Raw genomic sequence first — 26,957 nt, 5'->3', positions numbered from 1 at the left:
TCTGTCTTGTCTCCAGATCTTCTTGGTTGCACCTCCAGGTGCTTTCACGTCTCGCTTCTATTTGATCTGCCGCAGCCTGGGGTAGCACCTTGTCTCCACCTCTTAACAGTGCTGTGAAAATACTCTTCCTGGGAGGGTACAGATGTCTACTTAGAGACTTCTATAGGATACTTTACTATGTCCAAACCCTTCCCCTCTTACTCTTCTTTTTTTTTAAAAAAAATTATTTGAAAGGCAGAGTGACAGAGAGATCTTCCATCTGCTGGTTCTCTCCCCAGATGGCTGCAACAGCCAGGGCTGGGCCAGACTGAAGCCAGGAGCCAGGAGCTCCCTCTGTGTCTCCTAGTGGCTATTTGGGCCATTTTCTGCTGCTTTCCCGGGTGCATTAGCAGGGAGCTGCATTGGAAGTGGGATGCCGGCATTGCAGGTGGTAGATTTACCCACAGATCCACACGCCAGCCCCTCAGACTCATTTTTCCCTGCTTACGGTTGATTGACTGACTTGCGCAATCAACCCCCAAATATTTGCAGTTGTACACTTATCCTTTTTTCTTTTAAAAAGATTTATTTATTTACTTGAAAGAGTTACACAGAGAGAGAAGGAGAGGCAGAGAGAAAGAGAGGTCTTTCATCTGCTGGTTCACTCCCCAGTTGGCCGCAACTGCTGGAGCTGTGCCAATTCAAAGCAAGGAGCCAGGAGCCTTCTCCGGGTCTCCCACACAGGTGCAGGGACCCAAGGACTTGGACTATCTTCTACTGCTTTCCCAGGCCACAGCAGAGAGCTGGATCAGAAGTGGAGCAGCCGGGACTAGAACAGACACCCATATGGGATGCCGGCACTGCAGGCGGAGGCTTTACCCGCTGTGCCACAGTGCTGGCCCCGCATACTTATCCTTACACCCGTCTGTGCCCAGGGCCTTCAAGGTCCACCAGAGAGGTTGCTACTTTGGAAAGCTTTAGTGATAAATTTCCACTCCTGACTTTCCCTTAATGAAAGGAAATAAACAACCCCATCTTCCTTGGAAAAAAACTAGCATGGATTTTTGTGTAGGGCATTTGTTGTTATTGTCAAGTATGTCTTAGTTATTTGTGTATGTGTCTTGTTTCTATCCCTAGGTTTTAAGTGTCCTTGGAAGGGGTAGATAGTTATTCTGCTTCATTGGGGCTCTGTGTAATTTTAGAAATCAATTGATGATAGATTTTAAAAAAACATAAAACAGTAACTGATTATTAGCTGATGGATTCTTAGCATCAATTAGTAGTTGGCTAGTTACAAACAGATTATCAGTTATTCTCAAATACGTCTACTTTACTTCTTTTTGCTGCATTCCTACTTTTAAGTATTTGCATATTATATGTTTTATAATGAAAGGGTTTAGTTCTGAGTAATGATATCATAAAAGAACCTGATTATTTTCCAAACCTAAGAATTATTGTTTGAATTATGTCATAGTGATTTTTTCTGATTATGAACTTTAAATATATTGTTGGGTTTTCTTTGTTTTACTATAACTGGTTAGCGAGATGCATTCAGTAACATTTGTCTATTGATATGCATTTGTAAGCCAACATTTTTGTTTACTTGATAGTCCACCAGAGCTATATTGGATTGTAGTGTGTTCTAGAAATATTGGTCTTTAATTCTGAAAAGCGCTTGTTCAGGAGGTGAAGTGTCACACATGATGTTGTGAGATTCACCTTTGTGATCAGCTCTTTTAGTCATCAGGCAGTTAGGCTGACTGGGATATGTGAATGTGTTGCTGTTCTGAGAAAGTTCTTGCCACATGTCTAAATCATTGATTGTATTTGCCATGATGTTTTCTAAATCAAGTATTTATGGCCCTCTGTCTTTCAGGCTGGCATGGCTCTGTATAAGATTGTCCCCAAAAACCCTTACTACTTTTGGTCTGTGATGAGCTTAATTATGCAAGTGAGTATGGCATTCAGAATGGGATTGAGATTTGTTTTTACTTTTGTATGTGATCATTGTCCTTCGTGTATCTTCTGAACATCTTGGGTAATGTGAATGTGTTGCAGCATGTGTCATTAGAGGGACTTAATATATTGTTAGTTGACTTTTTAGTTGGGGATTATTTTTATGTGTTTGTTCATCTGCTTATTTGTGTGCAGCATGGACTGTTTACTCTGAATCTTAGATCCAGTGCTGAGATACGTGCTCAAGTATGAGCCTCGAAGTGCCTGATATAATAAAGACGAACTTGAGGTCTGGCTTTAAGAAAGTTTTGTTGGCTAATGAACAATGACTGGCGTGGTTATGTTTTCATCACTTCCCCTTTCTGAGCCGGTTTGCTCTTTTGTGAATGGAGATGCTTATCTGCCAGAACCAGAATGAGATTCTGTGTAGGAGAGGTTGGGGAGGAAGGAGGTCAATGTGATTAAGAACATGTGGTTTTACCAATGTCTTAGAGCTGTTGGAGTAATCTCTTAGCCTCAGTACTATTGTCTATAAAATAAGCATATATACCTTGAAAGGTTGTTTACAAGGCTTAAGTTAGTTCTTAGCAGGATCTCTGGCGGTTAAAACTTATATAAAGGTTATGGGTCATCAAGTGTTGGAAAAGGAAAGCGTTTCAGATCTCTTTTTGAGATGTTTTCATATTAAATGAAGAGAACTGCCAGTTCTCTCTCTCTCTCTCTCTTTTTAAAGATTTATTTGAAAGGTGGAGTTACAGAGAGAGAGAGGGAGAGAGAGCTGTCTTCTCTCCTCTGTTTCACACCCCAGAAGCCCTCTCCATCTAGGGCTAGGCCAAGCCAGAGTCAGGAACCAGGAAATTCATGTGGGTCGCCCACAAGGATGTCAGGGACTTGAGTATTTGAGCCGTGATCCACTGCCTTCCCAGGCACCTTAACAGGTAGCTGGATTGGAAGTGGAGTAGCCAGAATCCAAATCATTGCTGGTACGGGATGTGAGTGTCTTAAGCAGCAGCTTGACTCTGCCCCAGTGTCTGCTCCCAGTTTTTTCTGCTTATATAATTTACTACTAACTACAGTTACCTTAAATTGGTAATTAAAATTAATGTATGATATATGTAATAAGCAGTATAGGCATATTTCTTTGTGTATTTATAGAAAAATGAATAAATAACCCATTTTAAAAGTAAATTAAGTTGTGGAAGCTAAGTATTTCAAGACTGCACAGGATGATGAGCCTTCTGCTCGGATACTGGACACAGTAGATGGATAATTATGTGCCAGAGTCATGATGAGGGTCTACAGTTACTGTAAATAGAGCAGCGGGGAAGAAGTTAGAATGAAACATTTACTTTTCTTCCTCTAGTCTATATCAGCACAGGATGAAAACCTCTCAAAAACAATGTTTCTGCCTCTTGCTGAGAGAATGGTAGAAAAAATGGTGAAAGAGGACAAGATAGAAGCCGAGGCTGAAGTGAGTAATTTAATTCCTACTTTTGTATTTTCATGATTTTGATAGTGCTAGTACAATATTACGTTATAATATCATGAGCTATTGATTTAGTCCGTTTCAGTACCTGACTCCTCACCCTGGCCTTTCTGTGAGTGTGACACTGACACTTTGGAAGCCTTCAGCTTAGACATAATGAACACTGTTTCCAGCAAGTACTCTGGGCTGAAATATGTATAAATGGAGGAGATACTGTTGTCTGATTCTTCCTCTCAGTTGCATCTCATTTGAAGACACTGCTCTTTCTATTAAGTAACTTTCTGCAACTGTGTAAAGGACTATCTTTTTATTATTGAAGAGTTTCAATGGTTGCAATTTTTTTTTCTGTAAGGTTGAACTGTATTATATGATCCTGGAACGATTGGGAAAGTACCAGGAAGCCTTGGATGTCATTAGAGGGAAATTAGGAGGTAATTTTTAAGATTTTCTTAAAATTTTTTGCTATTTAAACATGAAAAATGTGTGTTATGGGAAATTTATCCTCATTCAAAAATATGAAGACATAAAAAAAACCATGATAGTTTTTAAATGTTCTTCCAGACTTCTCTGTTATAAATTTAGTTGTAAAATATTTTTAATTGAAAATAATTTATGGAGGGGTGGGCATTTGGCACTATAGTTAAGGTGTTACTTAAAGAATTCATGATTTTAGAAAATTCAGGGCGTTTGAAACATTGTGCTGCAGATCTCTAAGCCCTGCCTTCAAGGCTGTCCTCTAGTTACTTGTTCCATGGGTCTAAAGTTGTACCTTCCCCTCCTCTGTCCTGACATACTGTAGCTGGCTCATAAGTAGTTCTATTTGGTTATCATCAAATAGAAAAACTTCAAAATGTGAAGTGTTAATGCCTGCTGTCAAGATTTTTACTCTGGATACTTTCTCTAGATACAGTACTCTGTTTATGAATGTGTCTGAGTTTGTGACTCCCGCTCTGCATACTCATATACCCAGTGTTTACTTTTTTTTTTTTTAATATCCCCCCCCCCCCTTTTTTTTTTTTTTGACAGGCAGAGTGGACAGTGAGAGAGAGAGACAGAGAGAGAAAGGTCTTCCTTTTGCCGTTGGTTCACCCTCCAATGGCCGCCGCTGCAGCCGGCGCACCGCGCTGATCTGATGGCAGGAGCCAGGATCCAGGTGCTTTTCCTGGTCTCCCATGGGGTGCAGGGCCCAAGCACCTGGGCCATCCTCCACTGCACTCCCTGGCCATAGCAGAGAGCTGGCCTGGAAGAGGGGCAACCGGGACAGAATCCTGCGCCCCGACCGGGACTAGAACCCGGTGTGCCAGCGCCGCAAGGTGGAGGATTAGCCTATTGAGCCACGGCGCCGGCCCCAGTGTTTACTTTTTTTTAACTTAAATGTATGTCTTACAGATATAGCCCAACGCCTCTCTTTCTTTCATGGCTGCCCTGTGTTCCATAGTAATAGATGTAGACTGTTTACTTGGCCAGTTCTTGAAGGATATCTAGCCCATTTGTAAGAGATATGTTTACTGCATTCCAAATTTCCTTCCAGTTTGTATTCTTATAAGCTGTATTTGCAGTCGGTATGTAAGGGAGTCTGTTTCTTTGCACATTGACCACTCATTATTATCAATCTGTTATTTCAAATTTCTTATATTTTCAGTCTGTCAGATAAATTGTCTTACATTTTTAAATTTTTTTAATTATGGAAAATTATATTTTTCATTTGTTTAAAGTCATTACTGTTTTTTTCTCTGAGATGCTTTTCCTTATTCTTATTTCTAAATGTTTGGTTAATCTTTTTCTTAGTAATTTGCAAGAACACTGGATATGTTGAAGAACTTAGCTGTTTTCTATTACTTAAAAATACTTCTTCCTTGTTGGTTGGTAACTTTGTAGTTTGATTTACCCATTCTTGTATTTTTGAACATTTCATATTCATTCTGCTTCCTAAATGTTTATACAGCTTTGATGACTTCCTTAGGAGAACGATGTCCCTACATTCAGTGGGAAGATTGACTGTTTATAAGTAGTTTCAGTGTGCTGTTCAGTATATTATGTGCAGTCATAAACACAAGTATAAATATTTGGTTGTATAAAAGGAGGTTTTTTATTTATTTATTTAGAGAGGTAGAGTTACAGCAGTGAGAGGGAAAGACAGAGAGGGAAATCTTCCATCCGCTGGTTTACTCCCCAAATGGCCACAATGACATTTAAGACACAATCTGTGTCTGTGGACTGAATTTACCTGTTGCTATATCACATTTGTGGTTTCCGAGTAGATCTCGTCGTGTACTAGATCTTCAATCTAATACATTCAAGATCCTGGGGTATTATAGAAAAAGTAATTTTAAAAATTTAGTATAAGAAATATACTTTTTCTTTTCAGCAAACTCTTTTTTTTTTTAAAGATTTATTTGAAAGGCAGAGTTACACAAAGAGAGATCTTCCATCCACTGGTTCACTCCCAAATGGCCGTAACAGCCGTGGCTGGACCAGGTCGAAGCCAGGAGAGGAGACTAGAACTGCATCTATGTCTCTCACATGAGTGGCAGGGGCCCAGGTACTTGGACAACCTTCCACTGCTTTCCCAAGCACATTAGCGGGGAGCTAGATCGAAAATGGACCAGTCAGGACTTGAACCAGCGTTCATATGGGATGCCTGCTGTATTACAACACAGGCCCCAGCAAAATAATCTTTAATAAGATAGTAGCTTATATCTTAAGTGGTTCCATTTTCTAAGAGAGTAAGAAAATGTGACATTTTCATTCTTGTGGTTGGACTTTATTCAGGATTTTTAGGAGAAATGAAACTGGCTTACCAACTTTTATCCCTTTCAATTGTAGAGAAATTAACAAGTGAGATTCAGAGTCGGGAAAATAAATGCATGGCTATGTACAAGAAGCTGAGCAGGTGGCCAGAGTGTAATGCCCTTTCCCGGCGCCTCTTACTGAAAAAGTGAGTAGATACTTCTTTGTGTACTATGAGACTTCGAGTTTCTGAGGCTTTAAAGCCTTGCTGTTGATTTTTTTGAGTCTGTATTCTGTAATTTCTAGGTACAGTTATTCTTTTTGTAGTTGTATTGGGTAGATTTTATTTATTTGTTTATTTCAGAGGCAGTGTGAAATTTAGACAGATAAATAAAGAGATTGATTTAAACACAGAGAGAGGTGAGACACAGAGAGGGAGCTGGTTTCCTCCCCAAATGCCCACAGCAGCCAGGGATGGGCCAAAGCTGAAGCCAGGATCCAGGAACTTAATCCAGGTCTCCCAAGTGGGTTGCAGGAACCCGGTTACTTGAGGCATCATTGTGCTGCCTCCCAGATGCTCATTAACAGGACGCTGGAGTCAAGAGCCCTAGCAAGGTATTGAACCTATGTATTCCAGTGTAAGAGGCAGTTGTCTTAATTGCTAGGCCAAATCTCACTGTCATGGATGTTTTCTAAAATTTTCGTTAAACCATTATACTGAATATTAGTAAGGTCTTGAAATGAATACTGTAAATCAATAACATTGAATTTAATACTGCCATAAAAGAGAGATGCTTCCTTTCTTTATTCAGTGACACCCCCTCCAAATTTAGGAGTGCTTGTGAGGACAGTGTTCTAGACCTGGTCATTGTGTTGAAGGGAAGAGTAGTCTGTTGAAGGGTTTTCACTTTGGCAATGCCTCTGCGGTGCTGCTCTGGTGGGCAGTGGAGGGAAGCCAGGGATGGGCTACACTCAAGATGTGGGAACTTGTCGCTTAGAAAATAAGTTGAATGTCATGGTTCCTAAGGTAGCTTGGTCACAATTTGGATTTAACCCTGTGTGCATCATTCCATCTGATTTTAGCTCAGATGACTGGCAGTTCTATCTGACTTATTTCGACTCTGTCTTTCGACTCATTGAAGAGGCCTGGACCCCCCCTGCTGAAGGTGAACAGTAAGTTGTCTTCTTTCCTGATTTACAGGGACATTTTTACCTTGTAGCAGAAAGATTCCTTTGTGAGCTTCATAAATTCTGTTTTTTTTTTTTCTCAATAATATTCCTTTCACAGTAAGGGTTCATTTCTCATTTTTTTTTTTTAAAGATTTATTTGAAAGGCAGACTTACCAAAGAGAGGGAAAGACAGAGAGAGAGATCTTCTGTCTGCTGGTTCACTCCCCAAATGGCCACAGTGGCCAGGCTGGGCCAGGCCAAAGCCAGGAGCTTGGAACTCCCATCTGGGTCTCCCATGTAAGTGCAGGGGCCCAAGAACTTGGGCCATGTTCCGCTGCTTTTCCAAGATATTAGCAGAGAGCAGGATCAGAAGTAGAGCAGCCAGGACTAGAATCAGTGCTCGTGTGGGATGCTGGAATTGCTGACAGAGGCTTAACTTGCTGTTCCACAACACTGGCCCCATATCCCTTTATTATTGTTATTTTATTTATTTATTTATTGTTGACAGGCAGAGTGGACAGAGAGAGAGACAGAGAGAAAGGTCTTCCTTTGCCGTTGGTTCATCCTCCAATGGCTGCCGTGGCCGGCGCACCGCGCTGATCCGATGGCAGGAGCCAGGAGTCAGGTGCTTTTCCTGGTCTCCCATGGGGTGCAGGGCCCAAGCACCTGGGCCATCCTCCACTGCACTCCCTGGCCACAGCAGAGAGCTGGCCTGGAAGAGGGGCAACCGGGACAGAATCCGGCGCCCCGACCGGGACTAGAACCTGGTGTGCCGGTGCCACAAGGCGGAGGATTAGCCTAGTGAGCCGCGGCACCGGCCATTGTTATTATTTCTAAAGATTTATTTATTTTGAAGTCAGAGAGACAGAGAAGGAAAGGCAGAGAGAGAGAGATACCTTTCATCCACTGGTTCATTCCCCAAATGGCCATAACGGCCAGGGCTGGGTCAGGTTGAAACCAGGAGCAGAGACTGGAACTCCATCCATATCTCCCACATGGCTACAGGGACCCAAGCACTTGGGCCGTCTTCCACTCCTTTCCCAGGTGCATTAGCAGGGAGCTGGATCGCAAGTGGAGCAGCCAGGACACTGACCAGCACCCATATGGGACGCTGGCACTGCAGGTGGCAGTTTTATGTGCTGTGCCACAGCGCTGGACCCCCATATCCCATTATTTTTAAGAAATACATGTTCATTGTACAAATCTTACCAGTAGAGAAATATGTAGTTTATTAGTTATTCTTCCATTCCAGAGATAAACTCTCTCTCTCTCTCTTTTTTTTTTTTTTTTTTTTTTTTTTTTACTGAGGATACTTCTTGTTTAATGTTTATTTGTGTATTTGAAAGGCAGAAAGATTTCCCATCTACTGGTTCACTTCCCAAATGGTCACAATAGCTGAGGCTGATCAGGCCAATGCCAGGAGCCAGCAACTCAGTCTGGGTCTCCTGCATGAGTAGCAGGTACCCAACCACACTTGAGCCATCAGCTACTGCCTCCCAGGGTTTGTATTAGCAGCAAGCTGGAATCATAAATGGAGCCAGGACTCAAACCAGGCACTCTGATAAGGGACGTGGGTGTTCCAAGCAGAATCTTAACTACTGTAGCAAATGCTTGCTCCTAAATTTACTGTTAATTCTGTCTTCCTTGAACATTTTGAAGTACCCTTGTATGTACAAAATATCTGTTGTTTTTAAAGAAAGGGTTAGAACTGGTTGGCCATTTTGTAATAATCATATGCCTATCCTGGGAGTAATTTTATAACACCTTCTCTGTTTAAATATGCTGTGCGTTCTCTTTTATTCTCATTTGTATTATTTTATAATGGGTAAAGAACTTTTTAAAATTCTTTAATGTGTTTCTTATAATCAGCTTGGTTTGGCTTTGGGAAGGGCAGTAGAGGCAATAAAATGTCTTTTCATGTGTTTATACCCAGCTCCTTAGAAGGAGAAGTACATTATTCCACAGAAGAAGCTGTGAAGTTTATAGAAGATAGGATAATGGAAGAATCTAAAAGTTCTCGCCATCTCCGAGGACCACATCTAGCTAAACTGGAATTGATTAGGCGTTTACGAAATCAAGGTTGTAATGATGAGTATAAACTAGGTAAGAAACCGTGTGATATTTAGGAACCCTGGAGGGATGCCCTCAATGCCTACATGCAAGGGCCTATGGTGACCAAGCATGTCGAGGAAGCAAACATTTTCTTTCTTTCTTTTCTTTTCTTTTTCTTTCTTTTTTTTTTTTTAGATGTATTTTATTTATTTGAAAGAGTTACACAGAGACGTAGAGCCAAAGAGAGAAGGGGGAGTCTTCCATCTGCTGGTTCACTCCCCAAATGACCACAATGGCCAGAGCTGATCTGATCCGAAGCCAAGAGCCAGGAGCTTCTTCTGGGTCTCCCACGTGGGTGCAGGGGTCCAAGGACTTGGGCCATCTTCCACTCTTTCCCAGGCCATAGCAAAGAGCTGGATCAGAAGTGGAGCCGGTATTCAAACCAGTGCCCATGCTTGCGCTGTAGGCTGGGTCTTTAACCCACTGAGCCACAGCACCAGCTCCGCAAACATTTTCATAACAATAAAATATTTACTAATGATTGGATCACTTGAAAAGCAAGTCCTCAGTCATGTGTTTGACTGGGTTTCTGCTAGCATCTGTCCCTGTTCCATCACAGTCCTTGTCAGATTCTCTTGCTGATTCAGCAGTAAAGGTAGGCCCCAGGGCTTGGAGGATCTTTAACTACTTTCCCAGAGGCATTATCAGGGAGCTGCTTCATAAGCAGAGCAGCTGTGACTCTGTCACAAGCGGTGGCTGCTCCAAAATGCTGACCCCTCACAGTCAGCTTTGAATTCCATGTTGACTTCTTTCTTTGGATTGCCTCAGTAGCTTCAGTCTATTCTAGTTCCAGACTTGCAGGAGAAAATTTTCATGAGTTTCAGGAAAACACTGTTAATAGATTCCAAATAATTATCTTTTTTTTTTAAGATTAATTTTATTTATTTGAAAGAGTTACAGAGAGAGGTAGAGGCAGAGAGTGAGAGGTCTTCCATCCACTGGTTCACTCCCCAAATGGCAGCAATGGCTGGAGCTGAGCTGAAACAAAGCCGGGAGCCAGGAGCTTCTTCTGGGTCTCCCACACAAGTGCAGGGGCCCAAGGACTTGAGTCATCTTCCTGTTTTCCCAGGTGCATCACCAGGAAACTGGATCAGACGTGGAGCAGCTGGGACTTCAGTCGGCTCCCAAATGGCATGTTGGCACTGCAGGCTGGAGCTTTAACCTACTGCGCCACAGTGCTGGCCCCATAATTGGCTTCTTTCTAAAGCTATATGTGAAAGTGTTTGAATCTTCCTGATAGCTGCTTCATTCATCCCTTTTCTTATTCTTTCCACTTAGAAGCCCTGTCTTAAAAATGTGTGAATTTGTCTAGTCTCTACAAAAAGTTTTTATTAGACTAGTGAGTTATTCTCATTCTTTTTTGGATAACAGAGTCCTATGAGACTCTGATTGAAGCTATGGGCCTGTCTTAGGTAAGTGTGAATAGGAACTGGGACAGAAAATCCTAAAATTTTACAGTCTTCAGTTTAAAAATCCCTGCTTCTGGGGCCAGTGCTGTGGCACAGCGGGATATAGCCCTGGCCTGAAGCACTGGCATCCCATATGGGCGCTGGATCTAGTTCTGGCTGTTACTCCTCTGATCCAGCTTTCTGCTACGGCCTGGGAAAGCAGTAGAAGATGGTGCAAGTCCTTGGGCCCCTGAACCCACGTGGGAGACCCGGAAGAAGCTCCTGGTTCCTGGCTTCGGATTGGCATACCTCTGGCTGTTGCAGCCATCTGGGAACCAGCGGATGGAAGACCTCTTTCTCTGTCTATCTCTTTAACTTTGTATTTCAAATAAATAAAATAAATCTTAAAAAAAAAAAAATCCCTGCTTCTAGGAGCTGATAAGCTCCAAAAACACACACACACACACAAATATAAGGAAATGGAAAGGCTAATTGTATGAGCAGTTTATGCTGTGTATGTTTCACTGCTGTATCCTATAAAATGTGTTATATATGTGAAATAAAACATTTTTTAAATATTTATTTATTTGTGAGGCAGAGAGATCTCTCTTTTTTTAATGATTTTTTTCATTTTTCATTTTTTTTTTTTAATTTGGCAGAGTTAGAGAGACAGAGAGAGAGAGAGAGATCTTTCTTCCGTTGGTTCACCCTCCAGATGGCTGTTACGGCCAGAACTATGCTGAAACCAGGAGCCAGGTGTTTCCTCCCAGTCTCCCAAGCTGGTGCAGGGGCCCAAGCACTTGGGCCATCCTCCACTGCCTTCCCAGGCCACAGCAGAGAGCTGGAGTGGAAGAGGAGCAACTGGGACTAGAACCTGGTGCCCATATGGGATGCTGGCACCACAGGTGGAGGATTAGCCAAGTGAGCCACGGCACCAGCCCCAAAGAGATCTCTCATCCACTGGGAAATTCAACGTTATCTATTTAACTTTTAACTTAATGAAAGCTTCACATTTCCGTAGTGATAAGCAAGCTGATTTTATAAGATTCAGCTGCTTTTTTAAAAGTATTTGTTTACTTTAAATAGGCAAGCCATTTCCTGGCCATCATTCTCATTCTGCAATCAAGCAAGATTTTAAATTAATTGAAATAAATATTTTCAAATTAAACCTCTCTCTTAGATCAGAAATTCTTTCAATCTATGAATAATGTGGTGATTTCCTCCCCTCCTAGGTGACCCAGAAGAATTAATGTTCCAGTATTTCAAGAAGTTTGGAGATAAACCGTGTTGTTTTACTGACCTTAAGGTGTTTGTTGACCTCTTGCCTGCTACACAGTGTACAAAAGTAAGTGCATTTCAGAATTGTGTTAGGTGCTCCTGTTGGTTGAATTGAGGTTAAGTCTTTGGGATTAGTGAACAGAGGTATGCTAACTACTCTGACAAGATAGCTACTCTTGTCTGCTAACATTGGAGGCAGGATGTTTTTGAAGTTACAATTGGAGTAACTCCTGGCAGTTGATTGCATTCTTCCTTGTTTTGTCTTTTGTTTATTTTGAGGTAATTGTGGATTTACATACAGTTGGAAAAACAACACAGATCTCAGATACATCCATTTTGTTCAGTGGCAATGTCTTACATGACCATATTATCATAGTACAGCTAGGAAATTGACATTGGTACAATCCACTGATCTTACTTGGATTTAGCTATCTTAAAAAACATTTTACTTAATTTTATTTGAAAGGCAGAGAGACAGGTTCACTCCCCAACTGCCTGCAACAGCCAGGCCAAAGCCAAGAGCCCAAAATTCCATATGGGTTCCTAGGCGGGTGGCAGGGACTGGACTATTTGAGTCATCATAACCTGCTTTCCATGGTTAGTATTAGTAGGAAGCTGATCAGAAGCAGGACTCAGACCAGGAACTGTTGATAAGGAACCTGGGTGTCGCAGGGGGCAACCTAACTGCTGCGTCACATGCTTGCCCCAGATTGAACCAGTTTTGCATGCACTCGTATATGTGTGTGGAGGGTGTGTTTAGGGAAGTACGTAGTACACAGGAATTCCTGTGACTACCAGAATCCTCATTCTGCCCTTTCATAACCCATGACTACTTCCCTGTACTTTCTATCCATCTGTGTCTCTGGCAGCTACTTATAAGTTTTCTGTTTATAATTGTCATTTTAAAAATATTATATAAATGGGACCCTACTGATTTCCTGGAGAGTCATCCAAAATGTTGCTATATCAACAGTTCATTCCTTTTTATTGCTATATGGAATTCCATGGTATGAATATACCATAATTTAATTAGTACTTATTTTTTATTTTGGTCCTTTGAGGCTTTTATTTGTATGCGTGTATTACATCCCTATGATAGGAATCCCAGGATTTTTCCCTCCTGTGTTTTTGTCTTGCTTTTTCCTTGTCAATGATGCCAGCTAAAGTTGTCACTAAAAGGACACTAAACTGGCCGGCGCCGCGGCTCACTAGGCTAATCCTCCGCCTAGCGGCGCCAGCACACCGGGTTCTAGTCCCGGTTGGGGAGCCGGTTCTGTCCCGGTTGCCCCTCTTCCAGGCCAGCTCTCTGCTGTGGCCAGGGAATGCAGTGGAGGATGGCCCAAAGTGCTTGGGCCCTGCACCCCATGGGAGACCAGGAAAAGCACCTGACTCCTGGCTCCTGCCATCGGATCAGCCAGGTGTGCCGGCCGCAGCACTGGCCACGGCGGCCATTGGAGGGTGAACCAATGGCAAGGGAAGACCTTTCTCTCTGTCTCTCTCTCTCACTGTCCACTCTGCCTGTCAAAAAAAAAAAAAAAGGACACTAAACTGGTGGGATGGGGGCAGATTATTCTGCCATTTTCAGTTCACATCAAATCTGAGGCTAATGGTTCACCCATGCTTAACTTGCCTGTGAGGTCCACTACAATTTTCCCATCCCTGTGATTCTGTCATTTCAAATTCTCCAGTGTAACCATGGTTCATCGTCACAGCTGGAAACCTGACAGTGACTGGAGTATGGCCTAGCAAGAACCTGCTGCTTTCCTCCCTTTTTGGCATTGTTGATGGTCTTGAGAGCATGAACCAGGACAGACTGCTTGTTTAAGGGCTAGAATTTTCTGGTATTTTCAGTTTCTGACTTTTTTATTTTATTTTTTTTATTTTATTTTTATTTATTTTTTTGACAGGCAGAGTGGACAGTGAGAGAGAGAGACAGAGAGAAAGGTCTTCCTTTGCCGTTGGTTCACCCTCCAATGGCCGCCGCGGCCGGTGTGCTGGAGCTGGCGCACTGCGCTGATCCAAAGGCAGGAGCCAGGTGCTTCTCCTGGTTTCCCATGGGGTGCAGGGCCCAAGGACCTGGGCCATCCTCCACTGCACTCCCGGGCCACAGCAGAGAGCTGGCCTGGAAAAGGGGCAACCGGGACAGAATCCGGCGCCCTGACTGGGACTAGAACCCGGTGTGCTGGTGCTGCATGCGGAGGATTAGCCTAGTGAGCTGCGGTGCCTGCCCTGTAGCATAGCGGGTAAGGCTGCCGCCTGTAGTGGTGTCATCCCATATGGGTACCAGTTTGAGTCCCAGCTGCTTCACTTCCGATCGAGCTCTCTGCTATGGCCTGGGAAAGCAGTAGAAGATGGCCCAAGTCCTTGGGCCCCTGCACCCACGTGGGAAACCTGGAGGAAGCTCCTGGCTCCTGGTTCCTGGCTTCAGATTGGCACAGGTCCAGCCATGGTGGCTAACTGGGGAGTGAACCAGTGGGTGGAAGACCTCTCTGCCTCTCCTTCTTTCTCCGTGAAACTGTGACTTTCTTTCTTTCTTTTTTAAATTTAATTTAATTTTTTGAAAATTTTTTTGACAGAGTTAGTGATAGAGAGAGACAGAGAAAGGTCTTCCTTCTGTTGGTTCACTCCCCTAATGGCCGCCACAGCTGGCGCTGCGCTGATCTGAAGCCAGGAGTCAGGTGTTTCCTCCCAGTCTCCCATGCGGGTGCAGGGCCCAAGCACTTGGGCCATCCTCCACTGCACTCCCGGGCCACAGCAGAGAGCTGGCCTGGAAGAGGGGCAACCGGGACAGAACCGGCTCCCCAACCAGGACTAGAACCCGGAGTGCTGGTGCTACAGGCAGAGGATTAGCCTAGTGATCCACGGCACTGGCCCAAAACTCTGACTTTCAAGTAAAATAAATAAATCTTAAAAAAGAAAAAAAGTATTCACTTCTTTGGAAAGCATTCCTTATAATGCAGTTGCTGTGTCCTGATGATAGCTGCACGTTTAACTCTATGAGCTAGCCAAACTGTTCTCCATTTTAAATTTTTATTAGCAGTGTGTGAAGATCCAGGTTCTCTGCATTCTCACCAGAGCTTTTCATTAACCCCCTGACAGATCTGTGTACTGATGTTTTATGTGTGTATTTACCAACTGTATATCCCCTTTGGTGAAATGTCTGCATCTTTTGCCCATTTTCTAATTGATTTATTTTTTAGTTTTTACTGTTGAATATTTTTTCTTAAAATTTTTTTTTTATTTGAAAAGCAGAGTTACAGAGAAAGAGAGAGAAAGAGGAAGAGGGAGAGAGAGAGATCTTTCCTCTGCTGATTCTTCACCAGATGGCCACAGTAGCCAGGGCTGGGTCAGGCAGACAGCAGGAGCCTTTAACTGTCCAGCTCTCTCACATGGGTGGAAGGGGCCCAAGTACTTGGGCCGTATCCTGCTTTTCCAGGCACATTAGCAGGGAGCTGGATTGGAATTGGAGCAGCCGGGACGTAAACCAGTGCTCACATGGGATGCTGGTAATGTGGAAGGTCGCTCAACCTGCTGTGCCACAACTGCTGACCTTACTGAGAATTCTTGATATAATTTAGATTCAGGCGCTTTGTGGAATATATACTTTGAGATATTTTCTCCTAGTGTATGCTTAGTTTTTTTTTTTTTAATCCTCTTATTAAGATGCTTTGCAGCACAAAGTTTTAAATTTTGACGGAATCTATTTGGCTGTCTGGTTTCTGATATGCTGAAAACTATGGCATTTAATCACTAATTATTTCAAACCATGAGTATTCTTGCTGAAGTAGTCTGAAACAAAACCCTAAGAAATCTTTTAAAATAAATTTTATATTGGAATAATATCAGATTTACAGAAAAGAGCATCTGCTACCCCTTATCCCTAATGTTAGCACTTTAAATTACCATGGTACAATTGTCAAACTAAGAAACTGGACACAGCAGATTAAACCACTGCTTGGGATGCCCATATCTCATATTGGAGAGCTTGGTTCAAGCCCTAACCACTCCAAACCTCTCATTCAGCTTCCTTCTAATGCAGATCCTGGGAGACAGTGCGATGGCTCAAGCACTTGGGTCCCTGCCACCCAGGGTGGTGGAAGACTTGGATTGAGTTCCTGGCTTCCGGCTTCAGCCTGGTCTAGCCCCAGCCATTGAAGCCCCGACTCTGTCTCTCTGCCTCTACAAAAGATCAAAAGTTGAGAAAGAAAAAAATCTTCAAACATTTTATGTGACTCCATATTACGAGAAGTACCTATTCACAGGAGCCCCAGTGAAATACTGAAAGTGTTAAGGCTGTCACTGTGCTGTGACACCAAGGATTTAAAGGTGTTGCAGTGAGTTTTGTCATACTATATAAATTTTAATCGAGAGAGACAGTTTTGCTGCTGCTTTTAAAAATTATTATTAAAGATTTATTTATTTATTTGAAAGTCAGAGTTACGCAGGGTGGGTGGGGTGTCTTTCATCCGTTGAGAGAGAGAGAGAGAGAGGTCTTCCATCTGCTGGTTCATTCCCCAAATGGCCACAACAGCTGGAGCTGCGGAGCCAAGAGCCTCTTATGGGTCTCCCATGCAGGTGCAAGGGCCCAAGAACATGGGCCATCTTCTGCTGTCTTCCCAGGCCACAGCAGAGCTGGAAGGGAAGTGGAGCAGCCAGGACTCGAATTGGTGCCCACATGGGATGCCGGCACTGCAGGTGGTGGCTCCACCTGCTATGCCAAAGTGCCAGCCCTGCCACAGTTTTTTTTTTTTTTTTTTTTTTAAGATTTATTTATTTATTTGAAAGAGTTACATAGAGAGGAGAGGCAGAGAAAGAGAGAGAGAGAGAGGTCTTCCATCCAATGAATGGTTCATTCTCCAATTAACCGCAACAGCTGGAGCTGCGCTGATCCAAAGCCAGGAGCCAGGAGCTTCTTCCGGGTCCCCCATTTGGGTGTAGGGGCTCAAGGATTTGGACCATCTTCTGCTTTCCCAGGCCATAGCAGAGAGCTGGATCGGAAGTGTGGCAGCTGGGTCTCCAACCGGCGACCCTGTGGAATGCCGGCACTGCAGGTGGCGGCTTAACCTGCTATGCCATAGCGCCGGCCCCTGCCACAACTTTTTAATAGTAGGATCACTTCAATAGCCAAAAATTCTGCCCCTCAGCAAGTATGTTTGTCAAAGGATTAGTAACTGTACAAATAGGTTCAAACTGAGCACTATTGTCCCAATGAATTATGAGCCAAATCTTTCTGAAGTGTGACTGATTCCTGAGAGCGGGCCATTGATTCCAGCTATCCTGCAGTGGCTCACCCAGGGTGATGTTTTAATCTATTGTTTTGTTTGCTTTGAGTTTTTTAGGTAAACAATAAAATTATTCTATTTTTAAATATATTTGCAGAGTAAAAGTGTGTATAGCAAAATAAATAATAAGCATATTGTTTCATAATAAAACCTCTTTGGGAGATTCTTTTTTTTTTTCCCAAGAAACCTTTTATTTAAGAAATACAGACTTCATGCATTTCATAAATATAACTTCAGGAACATAGTGACTCTTCCCACTGTACCCACCCTCCTACCCTTCTTCCTTCTCCCTCTTATTCATTCCTATTCTTAACTTTTTACTAAGATCTATTTTCAATTAATTTTGTACACATACAATTAACTCTGTGGAGATTCTTAGTATTCACTAAAGGAGTTAATAGTAAGTATAACCAATAGATAAAATATCTTGTAAAAGCAAAATAAGTGACAGTAGAAATTATATAGACTTCTAATCAAAAGCTTAAAAAGTGCTATTGTTACAAATGTGGAATATTTGTATCTTATCATAGTAATAAAAATTAATACAATTGTGGACATAAGGAAGCAAAATCATTACTGATATAAAACTATATGATTAATGAGATTGCATTTTGATTTAATTTTCTATTTGTATATAAAAGTTAAATTTATGTAATTGAAGTCAAATAATACCACAAAGTTTATATTGAAAACATCACAGGGGCTGGTGTTGTAGCCTAATAGGTTAAGCTGCCACTTGCAACGCTGGCATCCCATACAGGCGCCAGTTCGAGCCCAGGCTGCCCCACTTTCAGTCAGTTTCCTGCTGATGTGCCTGGGAAAGCAGCAGAAGATGGCCCAAATCCTTGGGCCCCTTCACCCTTGTGGGAGACCTGAGTGAAGCTCCTGGCTTACACCTGGCCCAGCCCTGGCAGTTGCAAGTCATTTTGGGAGTGTACCAGCAGATGGAAGCTCTCTCTCTCTGTCCCTCCCTCCCTCCCCCCGCTTTCTCTGTTTCAAATAAATAAATAAATAAAAGTAAAATAAAGTAAATCACAGCCAAATTCATTGTTCCAGCTTAACAGACACAAATAATTTCCACTTGTTTCTTCTGTTATTTACCCTCATATCTCTACTTTGGACTTAGGTAACAGTTTGTTAATTTATTCCTCATTTATTGATATCCTGCTGTAGAAGGTGATAATTTCATTGTTTATAGCATTTCATTTCTCCTATTAAATAGTTTTCCCCACAATAATTCATTATTCATTATATATTATTTATTTATGTATTTGAAAGAATGAGAGAAACACAAAGAAAGATCTTCCATCCACTAATTCACTCCACAAATAGCCGTAGCAGCTGGAGCTGGGCGAGGCTGAAGCCAGGTCTCCCACATGAATGGCAGGGCCCAAATATTTGAGCTATCACCTGTTGCCTAGCAGGGTGCAAATTAGCAAGAAGCTGGATCAGAAGCAGAACAGCTGGGAGTCGAACTTGCTCTCCCATATGGAGTACTGGCATCACAAGTGGTGACTTAATCCTTTGTGCCACAATGCTAGCACCTATTCTTTTTATTTTTACAGCTCAATATTATTCATGGCTGAGCCAGTTGCTATATGGTGATGCCTCATACAACTCTTGGAGTTAATATTTTTTTGTTTCACTAACCTCAGACTTGGGAACAGGGCTGCTTTTTTTTTTTTTTTTTTTTTTAAAGATTTATTTACTTATTTGAAAGGCAGAGTTACAAAGAGGCAGAGGCAGAGAGAGAAAGGTAGGTCTTCCATCCGCTGATTCACTCCCCAGGTGGCCACAACAGCCAAAGCTCGGCCAATCTGAAGCCAGGAGCCAGGAGCTTCTTCCAGGTCACCTATGTGGGTGCAGGGGCCCAAAGACCTGGGCCATCTTCCACTGCTTTCGCAGGCCATAGCAGAGAGCTGTATCATTAGTGGAGCAGCCAGGACTCGAGCCAACACCCCTGTGGCATGCTGGCACTGCAGGTGGTGGGCTTTACCTGCTGTGCCACAGTACCAGCCCCCAGGACTGCTTCTTAGATAGACTTCAGCAAATTCAGTTTCAGTTCCATCAGCACCTTAATCTTGGAGATACCTGGTGCCCTTAGTGTCTGAGTCTTATAAGGTTCTGTATGTTTTTATTTGCTGTCACCTCTTCACATATTCTTGGTCTTTGTGGATTTATTCTTTATATTCCTTTTCACAGGATTTTAAAGGTGAACAAAAGTAAGCATGTGTTTAATAGATATATAACCAGAACTAGCATATACGATTTTTTAAAAAATCAAATTTAAAGAGTTAAGAGCATTTTCAGGCACAGTGTTACCATTAGAAGAACCTGTATGAATTATACATAGGCTCTCTCTGTGACATTTCTTAAAACTGAGTATGAATCTACAATTATCTCAATAAAAAGTTTAATTAAATTTGAAGTCATATGAGATAAACATTCTTTTCAATGTATAACTTTACATTTAAGAATTTATGTATGAATTTAATTTTAGATTTTTTTATTTTTGGTAATCTTTTGTATTCCTAATTAAGCTTTTTCATTGCTACAATACATATTAGTTTAATGTGTTATAATTTATGAAATGTTTTCACAATTTTTTTTCAAGTCAATGATTTCTATTCATCTTCACATGTTTAATAGAAGAAGGATGTAGCCATGGGGTCATTGTTTCTATCAGGAAGCAGAACTCTACTGACACCAGGTGCATCTGCCTCGCTTGCAGGAGGTGCACTTGCACTCCTTGCATTTGCAAGGACTACCTGTGGCGCAGTGTATTCAGGGTCCATTTCAAACAAGGTGAAGGCTGAGGTTCAAGGTGAGAGGCCATCAGGTAGCTGGGCTGGTGGAAGGCGCCTTCTGTTGTCACAGTTTTTTAAATCTTTCAGTGTCTGTAGAACATGGTAATGACAATACCTTGGGCCATTAATAATGAGTGTCAGTTTCACCAGCATTGTGCACTCTCAAAATTTTTGCTTCATTTTGTTTTAGCTATTTTGGTAGATAGGAAATGGTGTTAAGGGACCATTTCCATTGCTGTTAATTGTAGCCTACCAAACACTAGTTGTGTTTTGAGACCTGTGCTCCTTTTTTCCCTACTTTGCAGTTTATTAATCAGTTACTTGGAGTTGTTCCTTTATCGACACCAACAGAGGATAAGCTGGCGCTGCCTGCGGACATCCGGGCTCTGCAGCAGCATTTGTGCGTGGTGCAGCTGACAAGATTACTTGGCTTGTACCACACCATGGATAAAAGCCAGAAATTGAATGTGGTCAGAGAACTGATGTTAAGGTACCAGCACGGATTGGAGTTTGGTGAGCAATCTTTCAAAATGTACACTAGTTTCCTAAGTTGCAAAGACCTGAAGTCAGTGATTTTAGTACCCTATTTAATGAGTTTGGCGAGTAAGAAGACTCTCCACATCTTACAATGTGAAATGTGCCTCAAGGCTAAAGTTTTAAACAGTTGTAGTTGACTTCCAGTTGTCTGTGTTCTTCATCATTTGATAAGCTAACTCTTACTACCTTGGAGTTCATATGGATCGTATGGTTATCGGAATTGTCAGATTTTCCTCTAATAGACCTTAATATTCTTAATATAGAATGTGTAAGTGAACAAAAGGATTAGTATAAATTGTAAGATAAATATTTAGTTTCGAAGTTGGAGGCAGGCGCTTGACCTAGTCACTTATCAGAGTGCATGGATTTGATACCCAGTTCTCCTCCTGACTCCCAGTTTCCTGCTAATGCAAATTTTGGGAGGTAGCAGAGATGTCTCAAGTTGTTGGGTCTCTGCAACCCACATGGGAGACGTGGATTAAATTCCCAGCTCCTGGCTTTTGTTCACAGCTATGACTATTGGAGGCATTTGGGGAGGGAACCAGCAGATGAGAGCTCTCTCCTACCTCTCTCTCTCACTGTGTCTCTCAAAGAAAAAAGAAGCTGACGATCTTCAGATTGGCTTGGACTTTGCTGGATACACACTCATATTTGTGATAGGAATTTGAATAGTCTGATTATAAAATGTCTATTTCTCTGTTTTTAAAACTAGCTGAAAAACAATGTTATTTTAGTTATATGTGGCCCTTGGTGCAGTGTTTTTTTTCTTCACTTAAAACCTCCTTCTGGCCGGCGCCGCGGCTCACTAGGCTAATCCTCCGCCTTGCGGAGTTCTAGTCCCGGTCGGGGCGCCGGATTCTGTCCCAGTTGCCCCTCTTCCAGGCCAGCTCTCTGCTGTGGCCCGGGAGTGCAGTGGAGGATGGCCCAAGTGCTTGGGCCCTGCACCCCATGGGAGACCAGGAGAAGCACCTGGCTCCTGCCATTGGATCAGCGCGGTACGCTGGCCGCGGCGGCCATTGGAGGGTGAACCAACGGCAAAGGAAGACCTTTCTCTCTGTCTCTCTCTCTCACTGTCCACTCTGCCTGTCAAAAAAAAAAAAAAAAAAAAAAACCAAACAAAAAACAAAAAACAAACTTCCTTCTGAATCTTGCTGTGCTCCGCCTGGGACATCCTGGGTACCTGCTCTGCTCTGGAGCTCTTCCTTCTAGTCCAGCTCTGTGCTTGCACCCTCTCTTGAATCCCTAGATTCATGATTTATGTATTTTTTCTGGTACTTTGTTTTCTTTTTCCTTTTTTTCTTCTCCCTTCTGTCATTTAAAAAAAACTAATTCCAGTAATAATTAAATACTAAAATGTTTTTTCCTCTATAGGGAAGTCCTGTTTGAAAACAGAATTGCAGTTTTCTGACTATTACTGTCTACTTGCTGTCCATGTGCTTATTGATATATGGAGAGAATCAGGTGGGTACCTTGATTTTCGTTCAGCTTTACTCTTTGTTTTTATTGATTATAAAACAATTTTCTTGGATGAATGATGTAGTCCATGCATTTGATTCATGCTTTTAGGTCCCTCTTGCCTTTCTCTAGGGTGCTTCTAGAAGAACCCATCTCCAGTTTATCCCCCTTCCCTGTAACCAGGATAATTTTAAATCAGTGGATATCTCTTCAGTATTTAAGTATTCCTGAATAATGAATAATGACTTTAAAAAAGCCTATTACAAGGCTACAACATTCAAAATACAATGAAATTAATCAATGATTGATGTATAAGCCCATGGAACAGAATAGCTCCTTTTATTCTCTTTCAAATTTTTTATATACAGGAAAATGCAGTCTTTTGGAATATAGGTCTGATTAGCTCATTTTAAGACAAAAATATACTACATGGTAATGGAAGCATGGTGACTTATCAAGGAGGAGAAGGATGATTCAGCAGAGGGTACTGAGGTTGCCTGTTAAGTCCTACCCTCTGATGTTTTCCTTTACTCTCAGTTTTGGGAAATAAGAACCTCGAGTGCTTCTTGCATATTGCTCAGTAAAGATCTGGAGATAGTGGGGGGGCAAGTTGAACAGCTCTTACCCATTTCACAGAGCACTGGGTTTTATTACTATCATCCTCATTCTTAACGGACTTCAGAGGTATCCAGTTCTGCTGAGGGTAGAAATGAACCATTTTAGGATGGTGATCTGACCTCTGCCCACATCTCCATATTCTTAAAATCTTAGAGTCCTGAATATACTTTAACGCATTTTGCTACTGTCATGAACTATCATGTTGCCTCTTTCTTACCTCCTCATCTGACTTTTACTCAGCACATCTAATGACAGGTGCCTTGAGTACCTCTTTCCTCCTGTGAACCTCTGTTGGACATTGTGTGTACCCAGATGGTAGGACTTGTTACACTGTATTGTCCCTGGGATGGGATATGAAATTTTTGTCAGCAGAGGTCTTGTTATCTGAACCCAAATTTTGTGAGATTGCATAGGGCTACAAAGTCATCTTGATGTACAAACCGTTAATGAATTGACCACTTAATAATCTGATCCCTGCAAGGATGCCCTCCGTTCTTATTGTGTACATTGATCCTTGCTCACAATGGTCATTGCTTTACTAGTCTCTTATTTTAAGAGTAAGGTATCTGGCCGACTAATATTTACAGCTGCTAACTAGTGTTGATCATCAGGCATTTGAAAATATGTGACTTAATTTATAACTTCATAACAATAGTTTTTTTCTTTTAAAGATTTATTTGTTTATTTGAAAGGCAGAGTTGGAGAGAGGAGAGACACAGAAGATCTTCCATCCACTGGTTCACTCCCCTTATGGTCATAATGGCTGGGGCTGGGTAAGGCCGGAGCCAGGAGCCAGGAGCTTCTTCCTCATCTCCCACATGGGTGGTAGCAGCCAAAGAACTTGGGCCATCTTTGTTTGCTTTTCTCAGGTCATTAGCAAGGAGCTGGATAAGAAGTAGAGCAGTCCGGACTTGAGCCGGTGATGCAGTTGGTAGCTTTAGCCACTGCATCACAGTGTCAGCCCCAATAATACTGTTCTTGTCACAGTTTTTGAATGAGGGAAATGTTGAACAGAGACAAAGAAGTTAGATAAATTTTCAAAATGTTGTAATGCAAATAATTTCATTAGTGACCATGTCCATAAAATGAAATTGTATCTCTTATAAAGATATAGCGTTTCAGGCAGTAGGGGTTTAATCCAGCAGTTAAGATGTCTTCATCTCACATCCGAGAGCTGCTTCTATTCTCAACTCCAGTTCCTGGCTCCAGTGCAAACCCTGAGAAGCAACAGTGATGACTCAAATAATTGGGTCTCTGCTGGCCATGAGAGACCTGGATTGTATTCCCAGCTGCTGGCTCTGACCCCGGCCCAGCTTTCTCTTGTGGGCATTTGGGGAATCAACTACTGGTTGGAAACTCTGTCTGTTTCTCCCTGTCTCCTGCAAATAAATAAAAAATAGTTTTAAAAGTTGCAGGGTTTCTTGAAGTGTCCTAATCATAGTCATTGTTGATGGTGGATCTGACAAATTAAAAGTCAATAAAATCTCTTGCTGGTGCTTTGGTGCAGTTGGTTAAGCTGTGGCCTGCGGCACCAGCATCCCATATGGGTGCTGGTTCGAGTACCGGCTGCTCCTCTTCTGATCCTGCTCTCTGCTTATGTCCTAGGAAAGCAGTGGAAGCTCCTGGCTTTGACTGAGCCCATCCCTGGTTGTTATGGCCATTTGGGAGTCAACCAGTGTATGGAAGACATTCTGTCTCTCTTTTTCTCTCTCTCTCTTTCCCCCTCCTCACTGTAACTCTACTTCTCAAATAAATAGTAAATAAAATCTTAAAAAAAAGAGAGATTAAAAAAGGGACTTAAAGATATGATTTTTATATGAATATATGAAAGTTGAGTTAGAAAAATTATATCCTTGATACACATTTGTTTTTGGTGAATACTTTACAGAGATGTAGTTACAGCCTCAATTTTTCAAAATAATATCTTCATAGTTATTTTAATAGTTCAGAAAGAAGTGTAAATTAAGCCATTTTTTACCATCTGATACTTTTTATGTCAATGTGATAGTAATACAAAGAGAACATATTTTTTTTTAAGATTTTATTTATTTATTTGAGAGGTAGAGTCGCAGACATTGAGAGGGAGACAGAAAGGTCTTCTTTCCATTGGTTTACTCCCCAAATGGCCACAATGGCTGGAGCTGCGCCAGTCTGAAGCCAGGAGCCAGGAGCTTCTTCCCAGTCTCCCACATGGGTACAGGGGTTCACTCCCCAAATGGCCACAATGGCTGGAGCTGCGCCAGTCTGAAGCCAGGAGCCAGGTGCTTCTTTCCGGTCTCCCATGTGGGTGCAGGGGCACAAGGACTTGGGCCATCTTTTACTGCCTTCCCAGGCCGCAGCAGAGAGCTGGATTGGAAGAGGAGCAGCCGGGACTATGAACTGGCACCCATATGGGATGCTGGTGTCCAGGCCACAGCTTAACCCACTGCACCAAAGCAGTATTAGGTAGGTTAAGGGCAGTTTGCATAGTATCCTTTGGGTAGGTTACATGAGTGATACTTACCTAAAGTCCCAATATTTTTGTTATATCCAGTTTAATTTCTTTTGGAAAAAATCATGTAAAGTACAACCTTAAAATCTTCGGGTATGGAGCTTTTATTTTAGCATTTTATTTAAAATTCTACCTTTCTAGACCCTAAAGACACTCTTTAATAGAATTTTTGCATATTTTCTTTCACTCTTTTTCCCTGTGAATGTTTTATAGACTTGAGATCAACTCTTCATACTAATTTTAATTTTCTTTTTTTAAAAGATTATCTTTTTCTTTTTAAATATTGATTTATGTATTTATTTGAAAGAGCTACACAGAGAGAGGAGAGGTAGAAACAGAAAGAGGTCTTCCATCCGATGGTTCACTCCCCAATTGGCTGCAACGGCCGGAGCTGCACTGATCTGAAGCCAGGAGCCAGGAGCCTCTTCTAGGTCTCCAACGCGGTTGCCTGGGCCCAAGGACTTGGGCCAGATCTACTGCTTTCCCAGGCCATAGCAGAGAGCTGGATCGGAAGTGGAGCTGGGTCTCGAACCGGCGCCCATATGGGATGCTGGCACTTCAGGCCAGGGCGTTAATCTGCTGCACCACAGCACCGTCCCCATAATTTTAATTTTCTGTATCTTTGGAACTAGGTAGGCCAAAGGAGTCATTTTGTTTATTAATTGAAAACATTTTATCATACTTGACATCCTTTTAGAGAGTCATACATGAAAGAAAAATGATGCCTGTGGAGAGTATCTGTCTGAGGTATTAATAGAGAAACTCCTGCCGTGGGGAGGCTGGTGGCCTTCGGTTCTTCAACGTCCACGTGTTTGCAGAATCTGAGGTCATGCCAGATTCTGTAACTTTCTCCACAGGCCCTGGCCACTTGAAATCTGCAACACTTTTGCCAAAGAGTATGTTTAAGGACTGACAAAACTATTGAGAAACTGTTTTTTTAGGGAAATTCCTGTTTTGGTTATGGATATGTGTCTACAGTTAGTTCTCTGCTATCTAAACTCATGGAATTCTTAGGCGAGGTTACTGTCAATATAAGTTTTGTTTTTGGGAAACCGCTGTTTGCCATCAAGGTCGGTGGGTAATGCTTGATTTTGCTTTCAGGTGATGAGACCGCTGTGTGGCAGGCTCTGACTTTGCTGGAAGAAGGACTAACCCATAGCCCTTCCAACGCTCAATTCAAGTTGCTGCTTGTTCGGATCTACTGTGTGCTGGGTGCATTTGAACCAGTGGTTGATCTTTACTCCAGCCTCGATGCTAAGCATATCCAACATGACACCATTGGGTTGGTAGTATGTACTCTGAATATACCTGTGTGGGGTGCTTGGGACTCTCTCAGGTGCTCTGGGCATTAAACTGTTTTGTGACCCATTGCAAGGCCAAAAGAGTTTACATCTCCTAGCACCTTGTGGTGATTTTAAAATTTATACAACTTAGAAGTGTTAAAGTTTTTCTGAACGATAACAAACAGGTATATACTTTGAAACCCTGTTCTTAGCACAGATGATCTGATTCTGAAGTCTCTACTTCTGCCCTGCAGTTGAGGTTGACAGTGCACAGTATTTGTTGACCTGAGTTCTTTTGGCATCTGTGTTTTGACTCTTTCTGTTGACTTCAGGGCATCCTCTCTATCGTTTTTGTGCTCAGGAAGACATCATTGCGTTCTCTTAC

General features: G+C 42.2%; 1 protein-coding gene across 3 annotated transcripts in view; it reads left to right on the top strand.

Moving 5' to 3' along the window:
* NAA25 (N-alpha-acetyltransferase 25, NatB auxiliary subunit) overlaps window positions 1-26,957 on the top strand; it is an 87,430-nt gene that overhangs the window by 29,014 nt on the left and 31,459 nt on the right. For all 3 annotated transcript variants that reach the window (XR_016227110.1, XM_051826818.3, XM_002719754.6), the window contains exons 5-14: window positions 1,856-1,930; window positions 3,299-3,406; window positions 3,774-3,852; window positions 6,248-6,359; window positions 7,235-7,324; window positions 9,255-9,424; window positions 12,054-12,166; window positions 20,494-20,701; window positions 22,097-22,186; window positions 26,391-26,571. Coding sequence is in view for 2 of the 3 variants with exons in the window: in XM_051826818.3 (XP_051682778.1) it covers window positions 1,856-1,930; window positions 3,299-3,406; window positions 3,774-3,852; window positions 6,248-6,359; window positions 7,235-7,324; window positions 9,255-9,424; window positions 12,054-12,166; window positions 20,494-20,701; window positions 22,097-22,186; window positions 26,391-26,571 (1,226 nt within the window). In the remaining variant the exon portion in view is untranslated. The remainder of the gene's footprint in view (window positions 1-1,855; window positions 1,931-3,298; window positions 3,407-3,773; window positions 3,853-6,247; window positions 6,360-7,234; window positions 7,325-9,254; window positions 9,425-12,053; window positions 12,167-20,493; window positions 20,702-22,096; window positions 22,187-26,390; window positions 26,572-26,957) is intronic.

The sequence above is a fragment of the Oryctolagus cuniculus genome, chromosome 21 (genome assembly GCF_051225735.1).
Source record: "Oryctolagus cuniculus isolate XC-2025 breed Fujian yellow rabbit chromosome 21, ASM5122573v1, whole genome shotgun sequence".
Lineage (NCBI taxonomy): Eukaryota > Metazoa > Chordata > Mammalia > Lagomorpha > Leporidae > Oryctolagus > Oryctolagus cuniculus.
The sequence above is the reverse complement of the archived record's forward strand: the minus strand, read 5'-3'. Positions and strand labels throughout refer to the sequence as shown.